The sequence below is a fragment of the Saccopteryx bilineata genome, chromosome 4 (assembly GCF_036850765.1).
Source record: "Saccopteryx bilineata isolate mSacBil1 chromosome 4, mSacBil1_pri_phased_curated, whole genome shotgun sequence".
In the NCBI taxonomy this organism is placed as follows: domain Eukaryota; kingdom Metazoa; phylum Chordata; class Mammalia; order Chiroptera; family Emballonuridae; genus Saccopteryx; species Saccopteryx bilineata.
The window spans coordinates 222,578,828-222,599,351 of NC_089493.1; the positions used below are offsets into that span (position 1 = coordinate 222,578,828).

Below are 20,524 nucleotides of genomic sequence, written 5' to 3' on the forward strand. Positions count from 1 at the left end.
TAGTTATAGCTTTGACTTAGGTTTCCTCATTACACTGGGGAACAAAATTTTTGTTGCATCCACGATAACACTTGTTTTTACCTAATTCGAGTGTGCTGATCTCAAATCTGACCTTAGTTTTTCTCTGGAAGCTACAGTTTTTTTGCAATTCAAGATTTTAGGTTTTTATCGTATTGTAAAATTTTCAACATATAGTTTAACATAATGAAGTAGAATGTCTTCTTGGGCATCATCTTTGTGAAGGGATGATAATTTATATAATGCAGTAAATACACTAAAACACTAAAAGATATTATTGCACCAGAATTTGTCTACAATTTCAAAATACAACATATTGAAACACTTATTTTAATCATAAAATTTGCATAAAACTTAGTTAAATTCTATTCAGGCAAAAATTTGCGTTTGTAGCTCTTGCGTTTGGTTACTTATTGAGGACAATCTCGTTTGATGCTCCAGCACTAGTCTGTTCATCACTAACAGCTCCAAGATTTTCGGGAAATTTATCAAGGTGACTGTTCAGGAAGTGAATCTTAATGCTCATGTTACATCCAATGTCGCAGAAAGCCAACAGCATCCTTTGAACCAGAAGTTCATAGTGTTCTGCTTTTTTGTTGCCAAGGAAGTTCTTTGTAATTGCCACAAAAGACTGCCATGCTGCTTTCTCCTCTTTATTCATCTTCCTGCAAATTCTTCATCACGAATGAGGGTTTGAATTTGAGGTCCATCGAATACACCTGCTTCTATCTTCTCGAAAGACAGGGCAGGAAAAGCAGAAATAATATGTTGAAAGCATTCACTTTCTCTATTCAAAGCCTGAACAAACTGCTTCATTAAGCCAAGTTGGATGTGAAGTGGGGGGAAAATGATCCTGTCTTGATTAACTACAGGTATATTCACAATATTTTGCATCCCTACTTCCAGAGCTTCATGTTGCGGCCACTCCTTCTGTGTCCAGTGTTTCTCCCGAGCTCGGCTGTCCCACAAACACAGAAAGCAAGGATACTTTGTGAAACCTCTCTGTTGTCCTAGAAGGAAATTTACCATTTTAAGATCCACATAAATGATCCAGTTATGCTCCTCATACTTCAGAAAGTTGAAGACAATTTTTATGTCATTCTTACTAAGTCATTCAATTTAGGTTGGCTAAACTGCTGAGAGGTTAATGACTGCTTGGCATCAGAAGAAGACCCTTCAGATTCTACAACCATTTCCTCATGTATCTTATCAAAATACACTTGATCACCGTGTTCACTTTCTTCATCCTTAGAAGAAATAAAACCATTGAAAACTGGATCCGGGAGTGTCTCAGTGTGGGATAGGTCTTATTGCTGAAGGAATATTAGAATATGCGATCATATGCTGTTTTTTCTTGCCGATGCCCTTTGTATGGATCAGACAGAAATAACAGTCCCTGCTGTGGTCCTTAGGTTCATGCCAAACCATGAGAATATCAAAAGGCATTCCTTTGCATTTTCATTTTGTCCTGTCACAAAGCATTTCCACAATTATGACACACAATATGAGGAGCCCAATTCTTGTCTTGATCACCAAGGGGAACTTGAAAATAGGCAACATATGCACGTGTCACTAATGATGTAATATCGCGCCTTTGACGTTGAACTTTGTAACAGCCACATATATAACAGACGGTGTTGGGACTATTCTTACATTTACGCCTACTCAAAGAAGCCATGATTGAATCTTAAAACAAAATAAGAGGGTGTTTTTATCAGATAATTTTTACATAAAACAACTACAATTATGTAAAAGTGATGTTTGTAAAACATTAATTGCCTTGTGGTTATGTTCAATCCAAGAGTCATTGCCCTTTAACTCCAATTTAAAAACCAGTGCATGCCATTAACACTAACAAAAAGAAATTAAAATTGCATAAAAACTAGACCATGTACCAAAATAAATGGATTTCAGATTTGGAATCAGTGATGCAGAAATATATAGAAAGAGTTTTAAAACCTCATGCAACAGAAAATGAAAAAAGATATGTTCCCCAGTGTTATCAGCCAGACTTTGCAAATGCCTTTGGAAGTTTTTCTTATAGATGTAGCATTTCCCCTTACTGTTTAAGGCAACAGAGAATAATAAAGTAAGCAGTAATAAATGTTTTGCATTGCCTTATAGTGTAAAACACGTTTATATAAACCATCTTTTTTGAACCACGTAACAATCTTGTGAAGTTGTAAAGTCAGGATTTATTGTCACTTTACAGATGAGGAAATTAAGGCTTTTTAACTTAAGATTTGATCTTAGAATTTTACCCTCATCTTCTTTGAGTCATAGAATCTTTCCTTTCTTAGGTTAAAAATGCTGCATTTCCCAGAGGTGTATTAAATTTAATTGAAAGCCTCATAGAAGGCCAGTTTTTTAAAGAAGCTATCGAAGAGCTTTCCTCTTTGCAAGCACATTATATTCCTCCTGTATGCCTTCTTCATGCTCTTCTAGAGAACATTCTCCAGGTAGGAACAGTCTTCTGTATCCGCAGGGTGTATTCTCTTCTGTACTTCTTCCCTCATTTACATAGGAAATGAGTTAGTCCCCATTTCTCTTCAGTCTTAAACTGTTTACTTGGTATTACTTTGATTGCTTTTAACTTATTTTCTCAGAATTTCCACAATTATTTTATCTTGGAAAATATTTGTCTGATTTTTTTTCCATTATAGTAAAGTATTTAACGTGAAAATTAGACTACAGTGACCTAGAGTGCCTTGGTAAATTACTTGTTTAGTACATTGAGAATAATAATTTTTATTTATAATATAAATAGCATACTTTATAAACTGAAAACCAGTAGGAACAGCTTTTCAAAGTTGGCTTTCTAATCATGTTCATCATCAAGGTGGCAATTTGAAAAAAATAACAAGTACAATTTATGTCAGACTAATGTTGGTGATATGTAAAAATGTTGCATGAAAAATTTCTTAACCTTTAGTTCCTTTCAGGTTGCATTGGGAACTTTTTTTTTAACTGATTTGAAAGATAAGGGAAAGATAAGGGAGAGAGAAACATCGATTTGTTGTGTCACTCACTCATGCATTCATTGGTTGATTATTGTATGTCTCTGACGAGGGATTGAACCCACAACCTTGGCATATCGGGATAACGCTCTAACTAAGCTAGCCAGCTAGGGTACATTTAGGATATTTTTATATAAGTTAGTCCCAAAAGATACATATTTAAAGTATGCCTCTCTCTGTTGTATTATTTAATTAGCTAAATATGAGACTCCATCTGATCTTTAGTCCAAACACAAGTATTTAGCAAGAAAGGACAGGGTTACAGTTTTAGGCTTATTTAGCTAATGAAAGTATACTTTTGGCTATAGTATTTTATTTGTTTATTTTTAAATAATAGGATAACATGGACACGTTTTCTGGTCGATACTTTCATATATTGTCAGCTCTTCTTCATCTGCATCCTCCTTGGAAGTCCCCAGCCATGGCAAGATATTACTTGGAATTGTTTCAGTGTCCAACTTGTATGAAAGGAGCCTGGTCTCTAATAGAAGTGCTTATCAGGTGAGGAATTTCACGTGTGAGGATTTAATTTCATTTAGTTGTTATGCTGGGGTGTTTTGTTTTGTTTTGTTTAGATACTCATGAAAAAAAGTATATGTCTGAATATTTAATGTGTGTGTGAATGGAGAATGTTTGCATTGTATTTAGTGCAAAACTCATGTAAGAAGGCCATGTCTAAATTGGTTATGTTTGTCAGTTTCTTAAAAAAAACAAAACAGGCCCTGGCCAGTTGGCTCAGCGGTAGAGCGTCGGCCTGGCATGCGGGGGACCCGGGTTCGATTCCCGGCCAGGGCACATAGGAGAAGCGCCCATTTGCTTCTCCAACCCCACCCCCTCCTTCCTCTCTGTCTCTCTCTTCCCCTCCCGCAGCCAAGGCTCCATTGGAGCAAAGATGGCCCGGGCGCTGGGGATGGTTCCTTGGCCTCTGCCCCAGGCGCTAGAGTGGCTCTGGTCGTGGCAGAGCGACCCCCCGGAGGAGCAGAGCATCGCCCCCTGGTGGGCAGAGCGTCGCCCCTGGTGGGCGTGCCGGGTGGATCCCGGTCGGGCGCATGCGGGAGTCTGTCTGACTGTCTCTCCCAGTTTCCAGCTTCAGAAAAAAAAGAAAAGAAAAAATAATTAAAAAAACAAAACAAAACATGTTTATTGAATGCATGAAGTGGATTCACAGGAAGGCTAAATAACATATTCGTTATTTTTTAACAAAATGTTTGTATGTTTTAGAAATTAAGGACATTAATTTATTGAATATGAATATCATCATCAAACTTTGGTCATCAAAAGTATAAACATTTTAACTGTATAGCCTTCAGAGCTTGTCATATTTTTTCAGCTAGAAATTTGAATTTGAAACTGAATTTACTGTTCCTAAATATGCTATCTTTATTGCTTCTCTGCACATGCTATCATCTGCCTAGATGCTTCTTCCTTTGTCTTCCAAATGTTACTCTTTTCAAAAATCATTTCTATTTCTCCTTTTTCCCAAACAGAACTCATTGCCTTGCTTTATCTGAAAGTAATTACTTTTTATTCAAGTATTCAGTTTTAGAAGGTCCACAGTAGTGAGAGAAGTGATGCTTGACTAGCTAGGCAAAGGCTAGACCTTTGGTTGTCAGTATGAGATCATAACTATTCACCTACCGTTTTGGTTGGGATGCATTTGAAGTGAGCTAAACTTCTGGCTAACATGCATTATTAATTTGTTCTCTCAACAGATGTTTATTGAATTATTACTGGGATCAAGGCACTGTGCTACATTTCAGGAATTAAAAAATAAATATAAAAAACAGTTTCTGCATTTGTTAAGGTGACTGGGCTGTAAACACAATTCTAACACGATAGCATTAGTCCAGCATAGATATAGCATGTGAGAACGTATGATTTATGTAGCTGACATCTTCCTAATTTCCAAATGTTTTTTCCTTCACTGTTATTGCCCTTATTTTAAAAGCCGTCTTTGCTTCTTATGTAAACTATTGCAATATCTGCTTTACTGATCTTGATTTTACTTTTTTCTCTTTATCTTCCAAAGTACCGTTCATACTCTTTCCGAAGTGATCTTCTCATTTTCCAAATAAAAATCCCTCAGTAACTCACATATATGAAAGGGTTTAAATTATTTAGCAAAACATATAAGACCCATTTTGATTTAGACCCTTTGTATCTCTCTGTTCTCATCCTCATCGTTTACCCACATGTAACCAATGATTGAAGTATTTTCCATTTCTTATGCCTTTGCTTTAACGTTTTTTTTTTCCTCTACCTAAATATACCTTCATTCCTGCCACTCCACAAATACCTATCCAACTCCTACTTACGCTTTAAAGTGCATCTCAGGTGCCCCTTCCTAATTCTTGCCATTTCCATTGAGTTAGTTTGCATTCACGTCAGCCTTTGACCTTCTTAAGAGTACATGCTCAGTTTTAAGTATCTTTAACCTCAGTACTTAATATAATTTCTGGAAAATAAAAGGTTTTTTTTGTTTTTGTTTTTAGTTTTTGTATTTTTCTGAAGTTGGAAATGGGGAGGCAGTCAGACAGACTCCCACATGCGCCCGACCGGGATCCACCTGGCATGCCCACCAGCGGGCGATGCTCTGCCCATCTGGGGCGTTGCTCTATTGTAACCAGAGCCACTCTAGCGCCTGAGGCAGAGGCCACAGAGCCATCCCCAGCGCCCGGGCCATCTTTGCTCCAATGGAGCCTCGGCTGCGGGAGGGGAAGAGAGAGACAGAGAGGAAGGAGAGGGGGAGGGGTGGAGAAGCAGATGGGCGCTTCTCCTGTGTGCCCTGGCCGGGAATCGAACCTGGGACTCCTGCACGCCAGGCCGACGCTCTACCACTGAGCCAACTGGCCAGGGCTAAAATAAAAAGTTTTTAATAAATGTATGGATAAATTGATGAAAGCTACTGGAAATGAAATTTGGACAACTTAAAAGTAGATTTTTTTTTTTGATAAACAAATTTCTAGATTTTGATTCAGGATAATTGGGTTTGTTCAAGATTGGTGGACAGAGCCTAGGGAAGTGGTAGGAATATAGATGAGCTGTGTGATATTAGTCTCCTTTACAATATATTTGGAAATTTTGTATTAAACATTTTTTAAAAAGAAAAGATACTATGATATCTATTTCTGGCAGTTTTCAGATAAACTGAATAACTGAATATGGGCATGGAGCATCTTCTGGAACAGATTTGAATATTAAATGAGTTGTTAAATTTAATAGCTATTTAGGACCTTCCCAACCTGACAATGTTATATTTAAAAAGAAGGAAGATACAGGCAGAAGTAGAAAGTTGCAAGTATATAATTTATATAATTAATAACAAAGTTGGAAGAAATTGTATTATACAGTATGTTGTTGCTTAGACTCTAGCTTTCTCAGACTTAGAGTTCCGAGTAATTTTATATCCCCCCCCCCAAGTGAGAAGCTAGTGGTGGGGATTGGCAGACAGACTCCCACGTGCGCCCAACTGGGAATCCACCTGGCACGCCCACCAGGGGGCGATGCTCAGCCCCTCTGGGGCATTGCTCTGTTGCAATCTAGGACCTGAGGCAGAGGCCATGGAGCCATCCTCAGTGCCTAGGCCAACTTTGCTCCAGTGGAGCCTTGGCTGCAGGAGAGGAAGAGAGAGATAAAAAAAAAAGGAGAGGGGGGAAAGGTGGAGAAGCAGATGGGTGCTTCTCCTGTGTTCCCTGGCCAGGAATTGAACTCGGGACTTCCGCATGCCAGGCCGACGCTCTACTGCTGAGCCAATCAGCCAGGGCTTAACTTTACATTCTTTTAAAAAACTGTTGTAGAACTCTGCTGTGCAACCCAGTACCCACTAGTCTCATGTAAGGTTAAATTTAATTAAGATTAGATAATTAAAAATTGAAGTCCTCCTTTGCACAAGCCACATTTTAATAGAACATACCCGTCATCACTAAACATTCTGTTGGAGAGGACAATAGAATATAGAAAGGAAATAAATACTGAATTTTTAGAACTCTAAAAAGTAGCCCTAAAATGACCTTCCTTTTACTAAATAATGAAAAAAATTTATTTTGATTAAGAGGATTACTATGGAGATAAATTGAGAGTATAACTGGTCATCCAGTTCAAAAGGGTTTAATGAAGTGCATTCCGTATTTTTATTTTTTATCAGTGATAGTAAAGAGTTCAAAGGTAGAGTAACAAATGGTTGTTAAAAATTAGTTATTGAAAAATAGAGAAGTTAGATTTGTATTATTAAAAATTAAGTATAATAAGTTTTTGACATGTTTTAATTTTTTTTTAATTAATTAATTTTTTTCTGAAGTGAGAAGTGGGGAGACAGAGAGACAGTCTCCCACATGTGCCTGACCGGGATCCCGGCATGCTCACCAGGGGGCGTTGCTCTGCCCATCTGGGGCGTTGCTCTGCTGCAACCAGAACCATTCTAACACCTGAGGCAGAGGCCATGGAGCCATCCTCAGTACCTAGGCCAACTTTGCTCCAATGGAGCCTTGACTGCAGGAGGGGAAGAGAGAGACAGAGAGGAAGGAGAGGGGTAAGGGTAGAGAAGCAGGTGGGCGCTTCTTCTGTGTGCTGTGGTTGGGAATCGATCCTAGGACTTCCACATGCTGGGCCAACACTCTACCACTGAGCCAACTAGCCAGGGCTGGTTTAATTTTTTAAAGAAAAAAAAGACTTGATACATTTTATTGACTTTATATTTTGTTGAAGCAAATTTCATTAAAATTCCAGCAATACTTTTTTTTTAATTGATTTTATTGGGGTGATGCCAGTTCACATAATTATACAGGTTTCAGGTGCCCAGTTGTGTAACACATCTCTGTATACCATATTGTGTGTTCACACACACACCCTCTAACCCTAGTCAAGTCTTTGTGCAAGAGGACTGTTCTCTTAGGTCAAGGGTATATGAGTCACTGTGCTTCTCTGCTAGAACCTCCAAACAAGCTCCAGGAATAACTCTTCAAAGTACACTTTGTCTACAGATTACTTAATAAACTGCATGTATTTTTGTTGGATTCATGTTTTTCAGGTCTTGCCTTTTCAATGAAAGTTTTTGTCATCAAATTTCGGAAAATATTATTGGATCTAAGGTTCTCCACCTGACACTGCTCAAATTTTTCTTTAATTTAGTTGAAAGTGAGGTACGACATCTGAGTCAAAAGTAAGTTTTAATTGTAAAAAATCCAATTTTTTTGTTTTTGTGACAGACAGGGATAGATCGGGACAGACAGACAGGAAGGGAGAGACACGAGACGCATCAGTTCTTCGTTGTGGAGGGGAGGGGCAACAGCAGAGCCAGTGACCTTGTACTCAAGCTGGTGAGCCTGCGCTCAAGCTGGTGACCTCGGGTTTTGAGCTTGGATACTCTGTATCCCATTCTGACGCTCTGTCCACTGCACCACCACCTGATCAGGCAAAATCTACATTTTTTTCTATATTTAAATTGTTTTAGGTACTATCTTTAAAATCATTTATATACTTATTTTTAAGAACTCATTCAGTTTTCTAATTTAAAGTAGATTTGTCGGCCCTGGCCTGTTGGCTCAGTGGTAGAGCATCAGCCTGGTGTATGGATGTCCTAGGTGATTCCTGGTCAGGACACACAGGAGAAGCACCTGTCTGCTTCTTTATCCCCTTCTCCTCTTGCTTCTCTCTCTCTTTCTTCCCCTTCTGCTACCATGGCTGGAATGGTTTGAGCAAGTAGGCCCTGGGCGCCAAGGATGGCTGTATGGGCTCCGCCTAACATGTTAAGAAGAACTCCGTTGCTGAGCAATGGAGCAATGCCACCGATGGGCAGAGCATCGCCCCCTAGTGGACTTGCTGGGTGGATCCTATTTGGGGTGCAGGTGGGAGTCTATCTCTGCCTCCCCTCCTCTTACTGAATAAAATAATAATAATAAAGTAGATTTCTTTTTAAAACATTTCTAGACACAGTCCTTCAGTGACAGTAGAGGTTTATATACTTTTTTTTATGTAACCTTAGTTCACATTTTTACTTTTCACTAACATACATTTGAATAGGTGAGAGTAATAATTGTTTTTCATGATTTATATATTTTTGAATTCTTTAATAATTGAATACTTAAGTAAAAAGCTATGTAACTCTTAACACTGAATCTAATATTTATGATGTTTTTGGGTGTGCTCTAAAACTAGTTAGTTTACTGGGTGTAATTACACATAGTAAGTTAGTTTACATATGGTGGCTATGTTGAACTCAGGCCATATTTTATATTTTGTACTTTATTAAATTTATATATTACAATTTTTATGTGTTAGGACCTTTCTATAGAAATCAGTAGAGGGTTTTTTTGTTTGTTTGTTTTCTGACACAATATTATGCCTAATAACTGCGGTGATCAAATTGGGCATAAAGAATACTTTTTGTTCATATTTTAATTAGGCTTTTTGACTGGTCAGAGTCTCAGAGTCTGAAAATCACAGGAAAGGCAATTGTCCTTGAAATCTTCTGGTCAGGAAGTGAGACCTCTGGGCTTTTGACCAAACCAGTAAATATGCTTTTGGATTGGACCATATATTCTCACAAAGAAAAATGCAAGTCTAATGATGTAAGTAGGATTAATGTACAAATTAATAATTGTTTATGAAAAAAAGTACTTCTTTGAATTATGCATATTTTTTCTTCTCTTTATTCTTTGAATTACTTGAACAAATGTAAAATGAACCCGAATATATCATCGTTTTCTATTTAGTTTGTCTAGTTCTAAGGTAGGTTTTAGAGACTCATTTCTTTGTCATCTCACATTTGGATATAGGAGCTCAGGACAATTTTTTGATCTTTAATGATAAGGAATCTATCATTACTTCCTTTTTTATATTTTTCCAGGGAGAAAGAGAGAGGGAAAGAGAGAGACACACAGGGACAGAAAAGAAGGGAGAGAGATGAGAAATATCAACTCATAGTTGTGGCACTTCAGTTGTTCATTGATTGCTTTCTCATACGTGAGGGGTGGCGGGGCAGGCTCCAGCCAGCCTGTGGCCCTTGCTCAAGCCAGCGATCTTTGGCTTCAAGCAGGGGACCATGGGTCATGTCTTTTCTGCCACGCTCAAGCTGTGACCTCAGGGTTTCGAACCTGGGTCCTCAACATCCCAGGCCGACATTATCCACTGTGCCACCACCTGGAACCTGTGATTTTTATATACTTTTGTGTGTGTGTATGCTAATAAATTCTTGTTTTTTAAAACTACCATTCTGGATGCTGAGTTATTTTCTGCTATTTCTTTGTAGGTAGATTTTGCCTAACATTAGAATTTTAACAGAGTGATTTATATGTTTTATCTATCTGAAGGTTTCTTGGGAAGGTGTCTATATAGTAAAATATATAAAGTACATAATAACACAGTGTGCCATAGTTAGGGTGCATTTTAAATATTAGTTCCTTTTCAAAATGATATGCCTTTGGGACTACATTTACTATCTACTATTTTGTGTGTTACATCATTCATTTCTGTTCATATTTTAAAAATTGTTTTACTATCTCTTCTTGAATGTTTGGATCTTTTTTCTTTTTTAGTCTTTATTTCTAATATATACACTTAATACAGTGTGTCTGTAAAGTCATGGTGCACTTTTGTCCGGTCACAGGAAAGCAACAAAAGACAATAGAAATGTGAAATCTGTACCAAATAAAAGAAAACCCTCCCAGTTTCTGTAGGATGATGTGGCAGTATGTGCGCATGCGCAGGTGATGATGTAACACCGTGTATACAGCGGAGCAGCCCACGGCCATGCCAGTCGAGATGTGGACGGTACAAAGTTCAGTGTGTTCTGTGGCTCACTAAATTCGAACCCGTGACCAAAGCACAACGTGAATATCAGCGGGTTTATAATGAAGCACCACCACATAGGAATAACATTACTCAGTGGGATAAGCAGTTGAAGGAAACCGGCAGTTTGGTGGAGAAACCCCGTTCTGGTAGGCCATCAGTCAGTAACGAGTCTGTAGAGGCTATACGGGATAGCTACCTAAGGAGCCCTAAAAAATCTGTGGTGAGCCCACATCGAACTGCACTGAATAGGTATGAAATTGGGAGAATTTTCCTTTTATTTGGTGCAGATTTCACATTTCTGTTGTCTTTTGTTGCTTTCCTGTGACCTGTCAAAAGTGCACCATGACTTTACAGACACACTGTATAAGTTGCCTTTGAATATACCTTGAGGTCCATTCCACACGTTTTGGTACTTTAGGCTGCTTCTATTGTTTTTTCAAAGGTTTTTTGTTTGTTTTTTCCATTTTTCTGAAGTGAGAAGTGGGAAGGCAGAGAGACAAACTCTCACATGTGCCCAACCGGGATCCACCATACTCTGCCCATCTAGGGCGTTGCTGCATTGCAACTAGAGCCATTCTAGCACCTGAGGCAGAGACCATGGAGCCATCCTCAACACCCAGGGCCAACTTTGCTCTAATGGAGCCTTGGCTGCGGGAGGGGAAGAGAGAAACAGAGAGAAAGGAGAAGAGGAAGGGTGGAGAAGCAGATGGGCGCTTCTCCTATGTGCTCTGGCCGGGAATCAAACCCAAGACTTCCATACATGGGCTGATGCTCTACTGCTGAGCCAGCCAGCCAGGGCTTTCAAAATTTTTTTTGTTTGTTTGTTTTCAATAATTTTTCCCTTTGATCCAAGAAATATTTTAATAGAGTATTTTACAACCTCTACAAGAATGGGTTGTATTACTGTTAATAGATTTTGTTTGTTTCTCTGTGCTTTTTCTTAATTTCTAATAGTGAATATTGATTAGAAAAATAAGCCCCCCCCAAAAAAAATGTAAACCCTATATGATTTCTGCTTTCTGATATTAACTTAACTTTTTTTTATCCCATTAAAAAAATAGGGGCTATAAAATGTGTTTTCTCTGTTGTTGTTTGACAGTGTTCTCTATCACCTGTTAGCTCAAGTTTGATAATTGTTTTGACTTTTCTGAATTGACTTTGTATATGTATTTATTTATATTTTTATTTTTTGTAACAGTTCCTTCTTTATATGTAGCGATGCCATGTTATTATTCATGACTGATAGATTGTCAAAATTGCCACTAGGTAATATCATTTTCAGGAACAGTAAGCATTTTAGTTAAGGTAGAAAGTTCTGGCCTCAAATGCCATAAAGTCTATTCTATTTTAATATTAAGGAAAAATCTTACATTGTTTCTATTCTAATAATTTTTCTGATTAATTTTCTCTAATTTTTAGGTTCCAGTTAAACTTAATCTTTTACCTCCTCTTTGTATCCTGTGTTTTCTACCCTCTCATTTATATTTTCAATTTTTGTTTACATGTAGTACATTCCAGATAGTGTGTTTTTATCCAATTTTTAGTTCACTATTCTCTTTTCAGCTATGTCTAATATGTTAAATATAATAGTTTTACTTTGAATTTTTATATTTTTTTCCAGTTAGACTTTTTTACTTCCAAATTACTATGATAAGTTTTTATGACTCCTAGTGCCCTTCAAATTTTTCAAGGTTTCCTTTTGTCTTTGAACATGGCAATAATAGTTATTTTATTGCCTGTGTCTGATTATTACATATTTGAAGTCTTTGTGGATCTGTTTCTATTTGTTTCTGGTGTTTGCTTTTCTTATATCTTTTATATTCCCTTGCAAGCTAATTATTGGTTACTGTGAGCTGTAAATTGCATTTGAAAATCATTTGCGGAGACAATTTATGGCAAAGACACACAATATCTTCTTCCAAAGAGAATTTCTGTTTGCTTCTGCCAGGTGCCTACGTGTACTGCCAGTTAGGTTGAAGGATTCCTAAATAGTCCAAGTGAAGTATAGGGCTACAAATATATGCCTTTTGCTTCTTACTTACTTTTATCTGAGGGTGAAACCCTTTGGGATCAGAAAGTATTAGATATTAGTCTGGGCTATGATTTCTATACTCCTTTTTCCCTAGCTCCAAAAACCATACTTGTATATCTCCACTCTTTTTCTGGGATTAGCAAAATGTTCGTAGGGGAAAGTCAGCTAGCTATCTTTGAGTGCCTCATCTGGCTTTTATCTTCTCCCAGATCTTGGTTTAGCAATTCCTCCTAACTTTCCAGAAGATGTTTTACATATTCAACATTTTTAGTTTTCTTCTATAATAGAGTTTATTTGAATTACCTAGGCCTCCATTACCAAAAACAGAAACCCTTAACTGTTTTTTTTAGAACTTTTATTTAGGGGAATATCTGAGGCATGCTTAAAAGAAAATTCTTTTTAGGGCCCTAATTTTTGTTTTTCTTAACATTAAAAGATTATTTTTGTGTTTAGTTACACTTGTGATCAAGTAATTCTATTATGTAGCAATAACCAGGTGACTAGCCATTTTCTTACACCTCTTTGTGTTTTAAAAAGATATATGAGGCCTTGGCCTGTTGGCTCAGTGGTAGAGCGTCGGCCTGGCATGCAGAAGTCCTGGGTTCAATTCCCGGCCAGGGCACACAGGAGAAGCGCCCATCTGCTTCTCCACCCCTCCCCCTCTCCTTCCTCTCTGTCTCTCTCTTCCCCTCCCGCAGCCAAGGCTCCATTGGAGCAAGGATGGCCCGGGCGCTGGGGATGGCTCCTTGGCCTCTGCCCCAGGCGCTAGAGTGGCTCTGGTCGCAACAGAGTGACGCCCCGGAGGGGCAGAGCATCGCCCCCTGGTGGTCAGAGCATCGCCCCTGGTGGGCGTGCCGGGTGGATCCCGGTCCGGCGCATGCGGGAGTCTGTCTGACTGTCTCTCCCCGTTTCTAGCTTCAGAAAAATACAAAAAAAAAAAAGATATATGATTTTACAAATGTAGAAGTCAACTGAAATAGAACTATCTACAGTACACTTTATTGCCAATTCTAACGCTAAAATCGTTACTTGCCATCTGTCTTTGTTTTTATTTATTTATTCAATTTTTAGAGGAGAGAGAGAGAGAGAGAGAAAGAGAAGGGGGGAAGAGCAGGAAGCATTAACTCCCATATGTGCCTTGACCAGGCAAGCCCAGGGTTTTGAACAGGCGACCTCAGCATTCTAGGTCGACATTTGATCCACTGCGCCACCACAGGTCGCCATCTGTCTTTGTATGTACATTTTATACAATAGAATCATTAAGGATAGAAAATATTTACTCATTTTTAACATTTTTTAATCATTTGATAGTGTAAATTTAACGGCTCATTTATAACTAAAAAGAATAAAATAACATTTTCACAATTTTACTAAGTCACCAAAGAACTATCACAGATAAGAATTTACTCAGGAAAAACTGATGTAGATATATAGTAACAGATTTATACATATTTAATTTGTAGATTTTTTCAGATTTATAAATAAAAGCATGTTTGTGAAGCAATCAGCAATTAGCATCAGTTTTAAAATAACTAGTTTTTTTTGTTTTTTGTTTTTGTTTTTTTTTAAATAATTTTATTTTTTTAATGGGGTGACATCAATAAATCAGGATACATATATTCAAAGATAACAAGTCCAGGGTATCTTGTCGTTCAATCATGTTGCATACCCATCACCCAAAGTCAGATTGTCCTCCGTCACCCTCTATCTTGTTCTCTCCCCCCCTTTCCCTCTCCCATCCCCCCCCCCCCCCCGTCACCACCACACCCTTACCAATGTCTCTCAGTTTCACTTTTATGTCCCACCTACGTATGGAATAATGCAGTTCCTGGTTTTTTCTGATTTACTTAAAATAACTAGTTTTAAACTTTGCAAATTAATATTTTATTTATCATTTTGATTTCTTAAATTCATATAAAGTGTTTTTATTGTGTCACCTTATCTGTTAGTATTTATTCTTGTATTTAATTAAATCTTTTTGGCAGTTTCCAATTTCAAGAATTCCATGCATGTTCACAGACATCATTTTCTGTACTAGAAAGCATTTGTTTCTTGATTTGCTGAGTTGAAGCATTCAATTTAAGTCATTAACTAAACAGAAGTCCTCAGTTTATGTTAATATTGTTTTGTCATAATGTCAATCTGCAAGTATTGCTGAGTGACACCATGGCAGTGAATTTCATTGTCATTAATCTGGAGAAAGCTTTGGGCTTTCCTTGGCAAAGAGAAGAGGTGGGCAGTGTCAAGGTTATTGAGGAGGTACAAAATTTTACTGAGCTTGTTGGTTAGTCCTACTTTTCTTTGTGATATGCTTAAGTGCTATTTCACGATATCTCTACAGTTACCATATTTCCCCATGTATAAGACACACCTTTTCCTGAAGTTTTTGGGCTCTAAAAACTGTGTGTGTCTTATACAGTGGCTGTGGCATTTCAAATACCATAGATGGAACTGAGGAGGAGGCAATATATGAAGACAGTGATTTGCCATCAGACACAGATGAGGACAAGCTAATGAATGGGAGGGGTTTTTTTTTGTTTGTTTATTTATTTATTTTTTTTACAGAGACAGAGTCAGAGGGATAGACAGGGAAAGACAGACAGGAATGGAGACAGATGAGAAGCATCAATCATTAGTTTTTTGTTGCGCGTTGCGACTTCTTAGTTGTTCATTGATTGCTTTCTCATATGTGCCTTGACTGCGGGCCTTCAGCAGACTGAGTAACCCCTTGCTGGAGCCAGTGACCCTGAGTCCAAGCTGATTAGCTTTTGTTCAAGCCCGGTGAGCCCGCGCTCAAGCTAGCAACCTCGGGATCTCGAACCTGGGTCCTTCCACATCCCAGTCCAACGCTCTATCCACTGCGCCACTGCCTGGTCAGGCTGAATGGGAGTTTTGACAGTGATGAGGAGTTGTATGAATTTTATGAAGAATAAAACTTGAGTAAAATAACTTGATGTAATTTTTTTTTTTTTTAATTTCAGGCCTTAAAATTAAGGTGCGTCTTATACATGGGAGTGTTTTCTATATGGGGAAATATGATATAGGTAGAAACAGAACCTAGTTTGTATTTATTTATTTATTTTTGTATTTTTCTGAAGTGAGAGGCAGAGAGACAGGCTATCGCATGCACCCAACGGGGATCCACCTGGATTGCCCACTAGGGGACGATACTCTGCCCATCTGGATCATTGCTCTATTATTGCAACCAGAGCCATTCTAGAGTCTGAGGCGGAAGCCATGGAACCATCCTCAGCGCCCGGTCCAACTTTGCTCCAATGAAATCTTGGCTGCAGGGGAAGAGAGAGAAGGGAGAGGGGTAAGTGTGGAGAAGCAGATGGGCACTTCTCTTGTGTGCTCTGGCTGGGAATCGAACCCGGGACTTCCACACACTACCGCTGAGCCAACCAACCAGGACCCTAGTGTGTATTTAAAGATGGAGACAGTCAGGCTAAAGAACTTAAGTAACTTACTCAAGGTGTCTGTTAGGTCAAAGCCTTAACAGAGCCCAAATCTCCACTGCAGCATATTTTCTCTGGTTTCATTGAAATGCAAGTGTTTAAAACCGGAAGAGGCACTGTATGTGCATTATGTTTATATCTTTCTGACCAAGGTACTAGAGGAGGAGTGGGGTATCGTAGAAACTACTGCTCGGGAGTTTTAGGACCAAGATTCTAGTTCTACATTGTATGCTAGTCAGCTTTTAGAAGATCACCAAGTTTCTAAATAGATAATAGGGGAACTGTATTGACAAAATGTCTGATAAACTGTAAGGTAAATTAATGTCATATGTGCAATTTATGTTATCTTTCATTTCTTTGTTAATTCTTAGCATGTTCTGTTCTTTTAGCAAACTGAAACCACCAAAAGACAAAGTGTTCATAAAATACATTATTTATTTGCCATTTTTCTCACTAATTCACTTCTAGAGCATATATATCCACCATGCTAGAAATAGTAACATTGTTTATGCCCTTTTAAAGCTCCTGAATACAATCCATAGCACAATGCCTTGACCCTACGTCTATAGTGAGTGTCATAGTTAAAAATGTAGTATAAAAAAGGACCCAAGCACCTTGATTTGAAAGTGTCCTTTTATTTAAAAAATGTTTCTGTTATGGATGTGTGCTATGTGTTTGTATGTTTAGCTAATGAAATGCAGATAAGAATAACTTTAACAGGATCTTTGTTAATCATGGTAAAGGAGCTACAGCTACAGTCATTTCTTTTTAGGCCTACCTATTTCTAGCTGTTTAATAATGGTAATATCAAGGAAATTGAATATTGAGCAATAGTAATATTTCTCTATGGCAGTGGTCCCCAACCCCTGGGCCGCGGACCGGTATCGGTCCTTGGGCCATTTGGTACTGGTCCACAGAGAAAGAATAAATAACTTGCATTATTTCAGTTTTATTTATATTTAAGTCTGAACGATGTTTTATTTTTTTAAAATGACCAGATTCCCTCTGTTACATCTGTCTAAGACTCACTCTTGACACTTGTCTCAGTCACGTGATACATTTTTTCATCCCACCCTAAAGGCTGGTCCGTGAAAATATGTTCTGACATTAAACAAGTCTGTGGCTCAAAAAAGGTTGAGGACCACTGCTCTATGGTGTTAGGTATATATGTACATATATTTTTGTAAGGAAAGAGGAAAAAGCCCCAACTGGTTGATTTTGTGTATTTTTAATTGATGGGAATGCTGGATTGTGGTTTTATATGAGGCTTATTAGCTTGGTGGGCTAACCTTCCTTATCCATATTAAAGAGTTCTACAACCAGGGATCTGAAGTGATCCTGATTTACTATTCGCTTGAACTGGGGCATACTTTGAGAAATCAAAATCTACTGTGTTGTTCTTCCTGAGTTATGTCATTTTTGATATAAGATACATGTTACATTGCAAGGAACATTCTAGGTCATATATCTTGACATGATCAGTTTGCTAGTTTAAATACAGATTTTTTTCACTGTCCTCTTTTATATTCTCTTGAACCATCAGAAATAAAACTTGCTCAGAGTGAACATGTTGGTTTTACAAAGAATGAAGTTGGCTTCCTGCAAAGTTTTTTGAAGACTGGATGAGACCCAGTGCTTTAGAAGTCAGTTCTGGTCAGCTGCAAGGCTTGGACCCTGCCAGGATACAGGGGAGGCATTGGTACTTTTCAGCCTGCTAGGTCAATCCTGCTGCTTGCTTCCTAAGCCCCACAACTATAACTATAAAGGCTTAAATCTAGCCCTCTAATCAAGGCAGGAGAGGGGCTGGTCCTGACTCCCACTCATGAATCTTAATCTGGCAGTATCAGGTTGTAGCCACGGTTCTGTATTGTGGCCCCCGATCATCTCAGAGGAAGAGCAGTGCTTCCTAATCATGAAGCTTAAAGTTCTTGTCAGCCCCATTCTTCAGATTCTGTCATCCCAGAGTCTAATGACTAGCCCTGCCAGAATTCAATGTGCTTGCCCCACAGTGTCATAGGGCAACAGGGCACCTGCATACCTGCTAAGAATCCTGTCTGTAAGTTTTCCCTCAGTAATTACTGTTCGGCATACCTGGTGTATGTGCTGCTTGATCATTTGCCCTTGTTTTTGCAACCATCCAGAAATTGAACTTCAGTTTTGAATTCATTTAATAAGAGTTTCTTGGGCCCTGGCCAGTTGGCTCAGAGGTAGAGCATTGGCCTGGCATATGGAAGTCCCAGGTTCAATTCCCGGCCAGGACACACAGGAGAAGCGCCCATCTGATTCTCCACTCTTCCACCTCCTTTCCCTCTCTCTCTCTCTCTCTCTCTCTCTCTTCCCCTCCCACAGCCATGGCTCCATTGGAGCAAAGTTGACCCCGGGTGGTGAGGATGTCTCCATGTCCTCTCCCTCAGGCACTAGAATGGCTCCACTGCAATGCCCCAGAGGGGCTGAGCATCGCTCCCTGGGGGGTATGCTGGGTGGATCCCAGTCGGGTGCATGGGGAAATCTGTCTGCCTCCCCCTGCCTGCCCCCACTTCTCACTTTGGAAAAATTTAAAAATATAAATAACATCTTCTTATAATAACAAATGATGCCCTGGCCCTGGCTGGTTGGCTCAGTGGTAGAGTGTCAGCCTAGCGTGTGGATGTTCTGGATCAATCCCCAGTCAGGGCACACAGGAGGAGCACCCATCTGCTCCACCCCTGCCCCTCTTCTCTGTCTCTCTCTCTCTCTCTCTCTCTTCCCCTCCTGCAGCCATGGCTCACTTGGAGCAAGTTTGGCCCCAGGCACTTAAGATGGCTTCATGGCCTGGCCTCAGGCACTAAGAAGAGCTCAGTTGCTGTGCAACAGAGCAATGCTCCAGGTTGGCAGAACATTGCCCCCTAGTGGGCTTGCCAGGTGCATCCTGGTCAGGCACATACAGAAGTCTGTCTCTTCCTCCTCTCTTCTCAGTTTATTTTTAAAAAAGAAAAAGGATGCCCTAATAAAATATAGGTATACACCTGTAATAACCTTGGCTGCTGAAGGCATGGGAAATTCAATAGTCACTGAGGGTACAAAATGCCTGGTTGGCATAGTATATGATGGCAGATCATAGCAGTTATAATCTATTTGGATACGATAACATTTCTTAAAACCTTTTCACATGTTTTCTGCCCTACTGTTAATTTAGTGATTTTTTTTAATGCATAGACAACAAATACTAAAAATAATAGGAATTTCAATAGCATAGTTTTAATGTCTTTATGAAAAAGAGTTTAGGCTCTGGCCAGTTTGCTCAGTGGTAGAATGTCAGCCCAGCGTGTGGAAGTCCCAGGTTCATTTCCCAGTCAGGGCACACAGGAGAAGCAACCATCTGCTTCTTCCCCATCCTCTTTCTCTCTCCCTTTCCCTCCTCCTCTCCTTCCTTACCTCCCTATCCTTCTGCTTCTCCTTCTCCCTCTCCCTCCTCCTCCCCCTCCTGCAGTCATAGCTCAATTGATTGATTGATTCCTTCAAGCACTTGACCCCAGGGGCTGAGAATGACTTCCTGGAGCCTCCCTCTCAGGCGCTAAAGATCCTTAGTTGCCAGCACCAGCCCCATATAGGTATGCCAGGTGGGTCCCAGTTGGGGCATATGTGGGAGTCTGTCTCCTCTTCTCTCATTTAAATTAAAAACAAAATATTTCAGAGTTTAAAATTTTTATATTTCTTCATCTTTACAGTTTAATGTATTATAAAGGTATTTTAAAATGTTGGGATAAAGCACACTTATTATAAATAAGGTTTGTATCCCTTGTTATAAGAATTTAATAATGTTTATCATTGAAGTGATAATATAAACAATATTCATGGTTTTAAAACTATAATCTCTATATCTCTAAGGTAATGGTATTTGATATAATTTAATAAAATTTGGATCAATTTCTTTCCAACAGAAGATAATCTTGTTTGATGATAATGCTTTTATTTATTGTGTTTTATTTTTTTCTGGAGAAATATAAAGGTTATTTTATTCATGAACAGTAAGGGTGGCTAATCTATCTTCTATAATAGTTATTTTATAGTCCTATGTTCCTCCTAACAGAAATCTACTGAAGCCAGTTACTTCATTGTTTTAATGGATATACTTCCTGACTAAAGCACTTGACACCATTGATTGGAGTTATCTTCAAAGTTTGTTCTAAGCTATTAATATTTAAATCCTGGAAATTTTGTTTCATTAACTG

General features: G+C 38.7%; 1 protein-coding gene across 2 annotated transcripts in view; it reads left to right on the forward strand.

The window, feature by feature from the left end:
* Positions 1 to 20,524, forward strand: part of SLF1 (SMC5-SMC6 complex localization factor 1) — a 103,256-nt gene that overhangs the window by 55,946 nt on the left and 26,786 nt on the right. For both annotated transcript variants that reach the window (XM_066273822.1, XM_066273823.1), the window contains exons 11-14: positions 2,319 to 2,477; positions 3,373 to 3,536; positions 8,062 to 8,193; positions 9,436 to 9,601. In XM_066273822.1, the coding sequence (XP_066129919.1) occupies positions 2,319 to 2,477; positions 3,373 to 3,536; positions 8,062 to 8,193; positions 9,436 to 9,601 (621 nt within the window). The remainder of the gene's footprint in view (positions 1 to 2,318; positions 2,478 to 3,372; positions 3,537 to 8,061; positions 8,194 to 9,435; positions 9,602 to 20,524) is intronic.